This window comes from Lichenostomus cassidix, chromosome 1Aa (assembly GCF_008360975.1).
Source record: "Lichenostomus cassidix isolate B80296 chromosome 1Aa, HeHo_3.0, whole genome shotgun sequence".
NCBI lineage: Eukaryota > Metazoa > Chordata > Aves > Passeriformes > Meliphagidae > Lichenostomus > Lichenostomus cassidix.
This window is the reverse complement of record NC_139480.1, coordinates 21322762-21335901: the sequence shown is the minus strand read 5'-3', so window position 1 is coordinate 21335901 and position 13140 is coordinate 21322762. Positions and strand designations below refer to the sequence as shown.

General features: G+C 42.8%; 1 protein-coding gene across 7 annotated transcripts in view; it reads right to left on the bottom strand.

The window, feature by feature from the left end:
• Positions 1-6821, bottom strand: part of CADPS2 (calcium dependent secretion activator 2) — a 285481-nt gene extending 278660 nt beyond the window's left edge. For 5 of the 7 annotated variants that reach the window (XM_085042176.1, XM_085042185.1, XM_085042206.1 and 2 more), the window contains exon 1: positions 6369-6817. In XM_085042176.1, coding sequence (XP_084898302.1) covers positions 6369-6692 — 324 coding nt within the window. In that variant the 5' untranslated portion in view covers positions 6693-6817. Of the gene's footprint in view, positions 1-6368 lie in introns of all 7 variants that reach the window. The other 2 variants (XM_085042221.1, XM_085042198.1) reach the window with 2 other exon arrangements.
• Between the last annotated feature and the right edge of the window lie 6319 nt (positions 6822-13140).

Here is a 13140-nt window from a genome sequence, read left to right as displayed (position 1 = left end):
TGTTCTGGAAATATTGTAGAGTTAAAGGCAGTACATGGTAATTGGTATTTTGATATATTGTCCCTCATGCAGGTGTAGTTCAGAGGGGAAAAAAGTATTTTCCCAACCTTTGTTATGCCACAGCATCAATGGGCTTATTTCACCAATGATGTCAGAGAAAGTATTAAAGACAAGATGAGCTGATTTGGTATTTCTGCTTCTCAGTCACCAGTTACAGTAGTTCAGACACACAAAATACAATGTGAGAATAACAACTGCAAAGGGTTAGAAATGCAAGGCAGCCCAGCCAGACAATTCCCCTGCACAGTCCCTGCAGAGATGGTGGCAATCAGCTGATTCTTCAAACTTTCCTCCTGTCAGCTCCCCTGTAGAAAAAACTAATAACTAGTCTTCCACAGGCACTTTAAATGGGGTATTTGCCAACAGAGTTAACATATTTGTCAAACTGTGTGGGTGACAGAAAAAAAGAAATAACCTCAGGTCATGCACTCAGAAAAAAAAATTTAAAATTGCCCCATCAAATAATGATAACTAATCAAACTTCAAAGGCAAGTATAGGTAAAATAGGCAGTGAAAACAAAAGCAGCAGGAAAAAGAAGAGACATGCATTTTTCATCATAGTAGGCCAGGTTTGCAGATTGTCCACACATGTCCACTTCATTACACAGGTGTTTACCAATACCTGGCTTTACCAGCACATTGCCAGCTTCTGGTCAAGCCACCCCAATCAATGCTGAGCTGACAGGCCAGAAGAAGAATTTAAGATTAAAACAAAACTCTGATGGGTTGTCATTTCTGAATCAGCACTGGTTACTAGAAGGCTTTGCTTCTGTCATCACCCTTCAGTATTTCCTTAGCCATGGTTGATTCAATTGCCCATGGTGAGCAACTTTCCTACTGCAGGCAAAACCAGCTTCTTTCCCTGGTTCCAACAGGAGTAAAAAGATCTCTTTGTGAATTATCTTGTCTCAACATGTACAGAGCTCTGTAGGCCACCATGTTATACACTTTGACAGAATTTACCAGAACTCTCTATACTCACTTGGCTAAAAATAAAAACTATACACATCTTAGAGAAACATGACCAGGCGTTATGGGGAAAAATAAGGCAATAACTTGATTTAAAATTACTTTCTGAAACATCACAAAAAGAATTGACATTTGTAAAGGAAACAATGGAGGTAGAATTGGAAGACATATTCCTAGAAAGCTCTTTAGCAGAATTTTGACCAGATGACCAAGTTTTATAGCTGTGCTCTTTCTCTGAAATGTGCCTTGAGTTTCTGAAAACAATGGCTTTGGATGTACTCTCCTTGCTACCTTAGCAGTGCAGAAAGCAACATCTTATGAAGCAGGTTCAGAGGCCAAGAGACAATTTTCCTTTCCCAAAACATGCTTAGCCAATAAATAAGTAGATACACATCACCAGCTCAAAAGTAAGGAAATACAGAACTTGAGACAGGAGAAATAAAAACATTGAGAATAAAACTGCAATCCAGAAAATGAAGTGTATCCCCAAAACCCGTGTTTTCCTGTCAAGTGTTATTTACTGGACACATATCATTATAAACCTCTCCTTTAGAGGTAAAGGCCAAGAAAGAGGAAAGAACGAACACACGAAATTCAGATGAAAATAAGTTATTGATTATTACTGCTCCTACTTTCGAGAGTTAGCTAGAAGTCAATGGTTTTGATCTACTCATGATTTAGTAGCTGGATGGAAGGAATGGAAGGAAAATAGGTCATCAAGAATTCAGGAAGTAAACTCCTTCAGTTATGAATTCTACATGGCCAGATCAATTACTTCTAATACCTAACACCTATGAAAGCAAGATTTGTACTACCAGCTTTGATGTACCAAGCCTTTCATGCATTACAAAATCTTGTTTAGCCTATTAGAGTTACTTCTCCCTTAGTCTTAGATTTCTGTGATTACTTGATTACTAGAGTAAATTTTAAAATGTTGAGAAAGAAAAACACAGGAAGAATACCTTTTTTTTTTTTTTTGCTAGTTAATTGCAGCACTTTGCTGTCCCTTCCTTCCCCAGGAACTTTAATTCTGATTCATCTCCCAGATATAGAACCTGCCTTTTGCACACACTCCCTGACTAAAACTGGGTAGGTACAAGTGTACAACAAGTGTACATCAGCTGTATATACAAGTGTACAACTGATTAGTATAAACAGCAGTTACCAGGGGCATTATCTAATCACTGACTCGGTATATGTTCACATACACCACTTTCCCTTGATGGAAGACAGTCACAAGTGAATTTCTTTCCCCACCTAATTCTCATTCTACAGCCAAATTCAATCTGCTGGTTTGAGATTCGGTTTGGCTGAGGTAGGAGCACAGAAGAAAGAGGAATGGGATGAGTTAACTCCTGTCTTCTCTTTTGTTGGGACTAGAAAAAAGGAGTGGAGAGGAAGAAGACAGAAATGGTGCAATATGTTCAAGAGGACTCATAAAAAGTGGTAACTACAAAAAAGTGACAGTCTCTTTGAACCAGACAGACAAACTTTGCTTTATAAAAGAACAACACAATGCATTGTTCTATTCTCTGCATCACTATTTCTCTACAAGTTGGAAAATACATGCCTAAATGTTCACAAATATCTATTGAAAATATGTTACTAAATACATACTAGCTCTACTCTGTAGAGCTAACTCCATCTTCATGAGGACCTGCTACCCCATCTCGAAAAATAACAACATGCTTCAGGTTCACACCTCCAATATTTGATTATTTTCCCTTCTCTATCAAAAATCTACCAGCAACCCAAGTAAGGTAGGATGTAATCGTAGGTCATCAACTAATTCTGAACAGTTAAAAAACAGTATTTCTATCACATACCCTACAGATTAAAAATAAAAAAACAAAAGCAGTCACATTATAAAAGTATGTGATTATAAAAGTCACATTATAAAAGTATGTGATCCAGCATACCCTGGGCTAAATTACATTGAATTTGTCATTAAAAGCAAGTTAGAGGAATTGACAGACTCTGGTGAATTATGCGAGTTCTTTTTTTTTTTTTCTTAAAGTTAGTTTTTCTTTTTTAGTTAATCTTATCTATCACAATACAGCAGCACTAATTTTACTTAATGAGAAGAAAGAAGGAAGAAGAAAGGACAACAGAGGAGTGAAACACTGCCTCCATTTAAAATTCTTTAATTAGTATAACACAGTCCATTAAGTATGGTGGTTTCAAGATACCATATAGTACATTTTAATCTGATATTAAAGCAAGAACATAAGAAGCCAGCCATATTGCAACCCATTTTCTTACTGATATTACAATGCAGTTGAAGATATTTGATATATGAATTCCATCTCATTCCCTTACTGGATAATATGTTCCACATTAAAAAGGAAGCAAACTGCATTCCTCAATATTTTCTCAGCAATATGCCAAATGATCTGGCAGAAAGAACAAATTACTTCTGCTCTTAAGCAGGGTGGATACTATTCTTAGGTTATCTTAAAGACTGCTGGTGCAAAAGCATTACAAGGAGTGCACAAGGGAAAACAGGCAGGGGGCTGAAACCACAAAGCATCACAGATCCTGGTTCAAAACCAGACCTTGGATTACTGATGATAGCCAGGGCATGTGGTAGCTACCAGCTCCAGTTAAACAACACAGGTAAGTAACCTCAGTACAGCTGCAATGAACAGCCAGCCACATCATACAAGTCAGAACTGAAGCAAAACAGCAAGAGATCAAGGACAGTCCATATCTGTATCCTATCTTGGCAGAGAGAAAATTAATTCAGGAAATAAGACAGACTTTTATCCAATAGAATATGAGTCACAGAATCACAGCATGGGTAAGGTTGGAAGGGGCAACAGGGAGTCATCTGGTCCACCCTCCCTGCTCAAGCAGGGTCAGCCCAGAGCACATGGCACAGGATTGTGCCCAGATGGTTCTTGAATATCTCCAGTGAGGGAGACTCCACAGCCTCTTTGGGCAATCTGTTCCTTTGCAGTCACCAGTACAGTAAAAAAGTTCTTCCTCATACTCTAGTAAAGAAGTTCTTCCTCATATTCAGGTGGGACTTCCTGTGCATCAGTTTCTGCCTGCTGTTTCTTCTCTTACTACTTTGCACCACTAAGAAGAGCACCCTCTTCACACCCTCCCTTCAGATACTTATATATATTGATAAAGTCCCTCTCAGTCAGCTCTTCTCCAGACCAGCTATCCCACTTCCAAAAGTGTCTGTCTTCCTTCAGGACACAGTGTAGGCGAGGTGGTTGTGCTCTCATTCCCAAAGCTGCCATGGAGCCACCGTGCAGCACAGAGTACAGCAATTAAAAAATAAAAAGAGGGCTCCTTCAATCAAGCTCTCAATAATGCCAAACTATCAAAGCAGGCTTTCTGAACTTTTGAAATTCAGGACAAGTTCTATTACCCTACATTCAGTAATTTACTGGGTAATATACACAAAATTGTCAAATAAGAGGAAGAATGTTTATGTGCATTTCATTACTTCTAGACAGAAGTGCAACTCCTAGAAAGAATTATTTCTTGTGTCATGTCCTATTTAAAACATTTCCTGACTAGGAAAAGACAAGTTATCCTTGTTCTGCAGCTAAATTCCTAAAAATGACAAAAGTCTCTTTGTACATACAGTAACTAATGCAAAATCCAGAGTTCTCTTAAAAATAATAATTAGCAAGAGTAATGTTTAATTTTAGGTATCAAGTCAATTTTGTCAATCAGTCTGTTAATTGCTCGTATGTTAAATCCACAAGTTTTATTTCTGCATTTGCTGCACATCAGTAATCTCTTTTCATACATTTTATTAATAAAAATAATTAATAGAGTAGTTATTTTTAAAACAGTTCCTATACTTAGTGACTTAGATCAATGAAAACTTCTAAATGCTCAGTATCTTCTGCAATTGATGACCACAAACTGCAACTTGGAAGCTGATTAGGAAAATTTAATCAAGAGTGCAATGCAGCACTAGAGTAGGTCATACAGACAAGTTGTGGGATCTCATCTCAGAAGAATTCTGAGCCTCCTGCTGGAACCTAGATTGGTATCAACAGTACATCAAGTCTGCTTTGGCTTTGTCCAGTGGGAAGTCACATTCAGAGGGCCTCCAGATGACTCTTCAAGATACCATTTCTATGATGATTCTATGCTGGGGTAGGGAATTTCCAATGGAGTAAAAATTTTCATTTCAGATTTTCTTTGGCTTTCTGCTCACAAGATGTCTTTACTCAGGCTCCAGAGTTCAAGTACTTCACACTTCACAAAAAGAAAATAGTCTTCCAGAAACAATCTTCTTATAACTGCCATGTTGCCACGTCAACTTGTCTGAAAATTCACTAAACACAATTACCTACAGCAGGCATACTTCAGAATCCCCAGAACATTTAGTACTGGATTTTACAAATCCTTAGACATACGGAAGTATCAAGATCATAAAAACCAAGTAGAACTGAATTATTTTTTGTGTCCTATCACTATCCTTCTGGAACGTGATGTAGAATGGGGGCTTTTGTTTGTTTCTTTTGTTTTGATTTATATTAGTTTGTTTACAGAACTGAAAGTTTTAAAAAAACACTATTTTTTTAGACCAAACATTTCAAGAACTGAGCTTTTAAGTAGTTATCTGGAAATACACTGCCATGATCCAAAACGTTAAGTATTCTACCTATTAAACAGCTCAAAAGTAAGAGAGAATAAGCATAAATACCTACCACACACGTGCCAGCTCTCAAAAGCTTGTCTTTGATGTACAAGACACAGAGAATAACTTTGGTCAACCTTCATTAGAAGGTCATTTTCACCACAAACATGCGTGTTGATTGTTCCTATGTGCAGAGAGCGCACTTAGTAATTCATGAAACAAAACAGTTTTCTCGTTCACCCTTATGGCTTAATGTGCTCGGGTTGGGCACGGACGGTCAGAACGCGACTGGCAGGGGGCACCTCTGGAAGGCTTAATTCCATCCGTCAGGCAGCGCAGAGAAGCAGAGCAGATCCTCCGCCGCAGAACAGCCCCAGCGCCCCCGCGCCCGCTCCCTGCGCTCCTGTGCCCTGCGCACGGCGACTTCGAGCGCGACTCTAAAAACTTAAACGACTTCACCCCGGTGAGTGACGGATTTCTAGATAAAGGGTGTGTTTCGGACAAGGCGCGCCGACACCCAGCCCCGCAGCAGCCGCTCTGGCAGCGCCCGTGGTGCGGTGCCGCCGGCGCTCCCCGCGCCGTGCCCGGCCGGTGCCGCGGCCCCGCTCAACCTGTTGCGGGCCGGAGCGCCCCGGCGGCGGCAGCGCGGCCCCGGCGAGGGCACGGAGGGCGCGGGATGGCCCGCGGGGGGCGGGCGGGGCAGGGGAGCGGGGAGGCAGGAACTCACCTTCTGCTGCCGGCGGGCCATGTCCGTGGGCTGCTTGGCGTTGAAGGGGTGCGCGATGCACCTCGCGATGAACACGTAGAGCTGCAGCCGGAGCCGCTTCTCCCGCTCCTCTCGCTGCAGGCGCTCCTGCTCGTCCCGGCCCTCGCTCAGCACCGAGGGGCTGGGGCTGGCTGCCCGCGCCCCCCCGGCCTCCCTGCCCCGCGAGTCCCGGGGCGCCGGCGGCAGCGAGCGCGGCGAGCCGCCGCCCGGCGCCACCAGCACGTCCCGCCGCTCCTCTTCCAGCAGCTCATCGGACTCCTCCTCGCTGGAGGAAGGGTCCAGCATCGCGCTCGGCGGGCGCGCCCCGCGGCCGGGCACGGAGCGAGGCGGGAGCGGCGCGCACCTTTCCGGACACGTCGAGTTTACACACGGACTGTTTCCGACCGCCGGCGGCCGCCGGGCGGGAGCGGCGGGGCGGGGAGCAGAGGCGGGGTTTGGGAAGGGGGTCGAGCCTGGGTTGCCGTGGGAATTGCTCCGAGCGGCTCCCGGCGGAGGCAGGGGCGGGACCGGGGCCGGGCTAACAGCTCCTCCCGCCCCGGCGAGGGCAGCGGCCCGGGAGTGCCCGGGACGGGGCAGCGCTGTGCCTGCCGTAACACCGCACCGGCCCGCGCAGCCCAGCGCTCGGCTCAGCGCTCGGCTCGGCTCGGCTCGGCTCGGCTGCCCTGCTCCCAATGACAAGGCCAGCCGCTGGCCAGCGGAGCCCCGGCCGGCGCTCAGCAGCGCTGCTCCGCTCGGGCCCTGGCAGCGGCTGGGGCGGTGCTCCCTGCCCCGCGTCCCGGCCAGCGAGGGAAGCGCACGCCGCTCGCCAGCCGCGGAGATTGTGCTCGCCTCGCTGGCATCCTCTGCCAACTGGTGATGGGGGAAGGAGAGACATCTCAAAGCCCCAGAAAAGGAAGCCACCGAAATTGTGCGTTTCTGAGGTGGCAGGTGGGCTGATGCTCCCGCAGGTTACTTCTGTTGAGAGCTTGCAGCCACAAATAGGTAATTCACATCTCTCTGAAATTGTTTTTCCAGACTGACTGAGAATCCAGACAGGTGCGTAGTTGCAGTGGTTGTCACAGTTAAGGCTGTGACAACCCTACAAAAGCCTACCACTTAATTTTAGCACTCTCTAAAATTAAACAAAAATGTTTTTCACCATGCAAAAGACAAATTTCTGGAGTCTGATTAGGGCCTTCTGGGAAGTCAGGCCTGGGGAGGGAAGGGACATCAGATTTTATGTAGATCAACGAGTACTTCTCTCGCTCCATACACACCACACGTGGGTACCAGGGAGGACAAGGGAACTACTGAACAGGGAAGTATCAGGGGCTAGGAGGACAAAGGCTGGACTGCCGCACAGAAAGGCCATGACTCTGTATGCTGCTCTAAAACAATGGGAGCTGAGGCTGTGTCCACACTACTCCAGGCCCTGCTCATTAGCAGTGGCGAGTTTTCAAAGCCCTTCATGGAAACTCAACAACTCAGGCAGCCAAGCTGATTCGCACTGTATGAGCTGGGCTGGATTTAGAGTGATGAAGGACTCTAGTCTGTTAACAATTTTTTGAAGTGCCCACTTCTCCAGATTTAGGAAAGGATCTTTAAAGCTGTCAGTAATCTCCCTAGTGAACCAGCTCTGAGAAGGTGGAATTCCTCCAGCTATGGGCAGCAACTGTTAGCTAGGTGGCAGCAGTAGGCATTAAGAGTCTGGGTTCTGCCTCTGGATCTCTATCAGGGGAACGAGGAGAACACTGAGGGAGAGTCGTGCTAACAAACACACTGACTTCACAGTTTGGGTGCAAAGTGTAGCAGTCGTACAGAAATAAGTGGGCTATTTATATGGGTGGCCTGCGTCCTTAGCATTAACTGACAACAACAGGCAAAATCTGTGAAATGCAGAAAGGTAGTCAGGAAAAAGCATAAATGTGAATCTATTGAATATCTCTGGTCACATTTCCTCAGGGTGGTAATTGCTAAAGCCAGTTTTTGTGGGACGACCATCACCTGTCACGTGCCAGTGTTTGTGTGTCTGTTGCAAGAAGTGCTACTCCTGTAGTAGATAAGATGTAGTTCCATTAAAATTATGGTTACTGTCAATGACTTTTTCACTAAGAGGAATACAAAGTTCACTTAGATTTGTGGATGCCTTTTGCAAAAACTTATTCTAATAGCAAATAAAAATAAAGTAACACTACAAAAGTCTTGCCACTAAAGATATGCAGTGCACAAATTAGGATATGAATTCTATGTAACTTTAAAGCAGCCAAGTCCCAAACAATTTTAAATTTAATGGCTCAGTCCAGCAGTGTCATGTCAACTACTACTGCACTGAGGCCAGGATGATCATGTTATCATACATAAGATTACATGAGTCTTCTTTTAGAAAAAGATTATGTTTGCTCCACTAGCTGCCTGAACCTTTATGGAGAGGAGATGTCTCTCTTACTTTCCTTCACACTTTGTATCAGAATCAGAGTTATTAAAATTGCCAGAAAATTTCTGAGCTCATCTAGTCCAACGTGTGGAACATGGTCACCTTGAACAGATTGCTCGAGGCTGAGTCCAATCAGGTTTTGAACATCTGCAAGGATGGAGACTCCACAATCTAGGGCAATCATGCCCGTGTTTGACCACTTTCACTGTAAAAAAACTTTTTTCTTTGTCTAAACAGGTTTAATTTCCTGTATTTCATTTTGTGCCCATTACTTCTTATCCTTCTCAGGGTATCACTGAGAAGTGTCTGACTCTGTGTTCTTTAGTCCCCTCCATCAGGTATTTATACATTGATAAGATTCCCCTGAGCCTCCTCTTTTCCAGGTTGAACTATCCCAGCTTTTTCAGCCTCTCCACATAGGTCACATGCTCCAAGTTGTTAATCACCGCCCTTACCTTTTTCTTACTCCAGTATGTCCATGTTCCTCATGTACTGTGGAGCTCAGCAGGCAGTATAAGATGTGTGGGTGTGGCCTCTCCAGTGCTGAGGAGAGGAGAAGGCTCTCTTGACCTGCTGGTGGCACTCGTTCTAATGCAGCCCAGGAGGCTGTTGGCCTTCATTGCTGCAACACTGCATAGCTGGCTCATGTGCTTCTTGGTATCCACCAAAACGTAAATCATTCTGAAAAGCTGCTTTCAGAAGCCAGCCCCCAGCCTGCACTGATGCGTGGGAGCTTTCATCCTCAGGTGCAGGACTTTGCAATTACCTCTGTTGAACTTCTTGAGATCCCTGTTTGTCATTTTCTCCAGCTTGTTGAGTCACACAACCTGAAGAACCACACAATCGTATGTTGTATCAACTACTCCTCCCAAGTTCATGGTGTCAGAGGGTGTGCTCTGTCCCATCATCCAGGTCCCTAATGGAGATTTTAAATGGCATTGGTTACAGTATCAATCCCTGGGTACAGCACTGCTGATTGGCTTTCAGGTGATCTTTGTGCCACTGCTCACAACCCTTGAGGCCAGGCAGCTCAGTGTTCTCACCTAGCCAGCCTGCACTTCATCAGTTTGTCTAAGAGAATGCTATGGGAGGGAGGCAGTGCTGAAAGCCTGGCTGAAGACAAGATAAACAATGCTCATTGCTCTCTGCTCATCCACCAAGCTAGCTGCTCAGTCATAGAAGCCTATCAGGTTGCTTAAGCATATTTTCCTGTCCATAGAGCCATGCTGGCTATCCCATCATTTTTTGCTTTGAATGTGTTTGGAAACAGTTTCCAGAGTTACTTGCTCCATCACCGTTCCAGGGATCGAAGTGAGGCTTACTGGTTCATAGTTCTTTTTTTCTACCTTTACTGAAGTTAGGAATGCTATTTGCTTTCTTCCACTACTTAAAACATCCACGTCTTCCCTAGAGCTGCATGCAAAGGACCTCTAGCTAGTCAGCAGTAGCCTCACGCATTGCTATCAGGCCTCAGCTTGTTTCCCCATATCTCCTATTTGGTGAAAAAGATGAAAACAAGAACAATTTAGATTTCGTTTTCCATCAGACCAGGCTCAAAATAGAATGTTCTCAGCTTAGAATTGAGTACATTGCTAAAATGAATTGACAATATCTATCAGCATATCTAACAGTTTAAGATGAACACCCTTACCTTCTGCAGCTACTTGTATCACAGCCCTTTATTTGATACTGTTTTCATTCTATAAAGCCTCACTTGTCTAACATTATTTGCATTTTTGGTTCTGATCTCTTGTTGATCCTTGGTGCTATTTTTCATCTGGCACATTTAAATGTAGAGTTTCTTTTTCAAATATGTATTTTAAACATTTCTGCAGAGCATAAAACCTACCTTTTTGGAGCCCTTTTTGTACTTTACTGATAATTCTACCATCAAACAATGGTGGTCTCAGTCTCTCAAGAATCAAGCAGAACTTGTCTCTTAATTCCTCAGATGTTTGTGTCCAAATGCTGCTCAGCCGGTTAAGTGCACTAATGTTTAATCAATGCATAATGTTTATATTCAAATAGCTATAAGCTTAAAAAAATCCAACCACAACAATGATCATTCATTCATTAGTTCTCATAAAGAAAATCTAACCAAACCCATATAATTTGTATTTACTGTTGACTTTTCCCACCTCAGCACAGATTTATATACAATTGCACTCATTCAACTGCAATTTTTTCTGCTTAGATATTATAGTCTGCCTAGCTAAGTTTGTAGAATGTGTTAATCTAAGCAAAATGGTATTAAGAACTGGATTGTTCTTTTTTATCTAGAAATGAAATGAGGATATTGTTGGTAAGGTTTGCTGTTTAGTGGATAAAAGAAGCAATAAAATAGCTAGTAGTGAAAAAATCAGTTTTGAACCAATTCAAGATTTTTTCCAAGACATAAAAATTATGGCTATGTTTTCAAATCCTTCATTTGAGAAAATACTTAGCTAAAATTACGGTATGTAAGAATATATTTATGCTCAGTAAAGATTTCCTGATAGAGAATCAGTGCCTTGTAATTCACCTGTAACTGACTTTCGGTCATAAAATTCATTGTTATTTTGAGGCTCAGTAGTTCACAGTAATGAGTTTTAGCTTCATGCATTGCATTGTCATTTTAGACACTTCTTGTACTCTTTTTCTCTGAAGTTTTGGATTACCAAACCATGTGATTAAGTGTGAATCTCACCCTACGTTATTTGTAAGCAGGTCATAGCCAAAGCCAGACATAAAAATGATGTTTCTAGGGTGCTTTGTAATTGCTTTTTCATTAAAATATACCACAGCAGGCAGCACTGAGTGGAGAGTGAAATACTGCCTCAGCCTTTCGCTTACCTATTCTGACCACCTTTCTATGTGTACCATGAACTCGTGGAGAAAAACTTGAAAGCATGACAGAATACTTCAAAAGTGAAAAAAACCCTAAAAGCCAAGTAGAAAAACATATTTTTTTTGTATTTATAGGGTTTCTTTTTTTAATAATGAGATGTTAGGTTGAGCATGTATTGTTTTTGTGGCCTTGCTTACTACTTCTGAAGGCATTTGTTGACACAAATGGACAATATGTCCATTTACAAGTTTTTACCTAGGCAAAAACACATAATAAAGTGCTGTAGGAGCCTATGATGTTACTAATGTGGATTTACAATCTGCTTGGAAGAATATAAGTTTGAAAGTTTTGAAGAGCTTGTATTCTTTTCCAGATGAGCTGCATGCAATAGATCTTCAGAAAAATAAATTTATCAGCACTACAACTACTGTAGTGCTCACCTCTATGGCCTGAGAAGTTTGTGCATAGCTGGCACATTTTGCAGTCCTCCAGCTTTTCCACAGAAGATTAATTTAATCCTTTGTGAAGAGTTTGCAGGAGGTGGCTAAAGTTTCTGGAGGGTTCATTTCTGGAATATAATATAAATTAATTTCATGTTGGGAATGCATTTCTCCTAGAGGCATGTCAGATGGTACCTCTCCATTAATTTCAGGTGTTCTGTGCAGATTCAGGTATTTGGATGGGAATTTGTAGAAATAAATCACTAAACACTGTAGTGTTGACCACACATAAAATGGGTAGTAGTAATAACTGACTTGCGATGACCAGAATTCTTCAGCTTATGTTGACAAAATAGTGCTTTCCTTGAAAACCAGGCTTGCCACCAATTTACTTCATGGTGGGTCTCACTCTAGCACAATACAGGTCATGGGACTCTCTGCATAAATATTCCATTTCTTTCTGATGCCTGAAAAGATGGGATTTATTTTTTTGGTCCTCTCAACCAGACAAGCAAGTGGCAGAGCATTCACAGGCTTAGAAGATGGAGAAGTTGCACTCTTGCAGCCACCATCACACTGATACTCTGCTTCTTTCTTTCTCATCACAGCTTGCACTTGCAGACAATGTGTAATACATTCTTCTTCTCCTACTTAAATCAAGCACCTTTTCTCCCCTGACCTATACGAGAATTGCAGCATTTGGGGCAGCATTCCTCCCAAACTATTCCATTAGATTTGACTACCTATAAGTAATCATTAAACAAAATGTTTTTTATGTCCTCATGTTTCCTTTTGGCATCCCAAAACTCAATGAATTCATTAATTCATGAATTAGATAGGTCTCAGACGAGCATAGGGAGGAGCAAAGACCATCCACATCCTTTATTCCTAAGTAGCTTTCCTAGCCCTTGAGAGGAATTCCCATTGTCTCCTCAGTTCACTGTAGGGCATGATTCTGCTGAGAACTTTTGACACTTTTTGTGCCTGAGCAGAGGAAACCAAGCACCTAATTTTTCTACTCCCTTCAGCATTGCCTTGGAGCTTGGTCCCAGT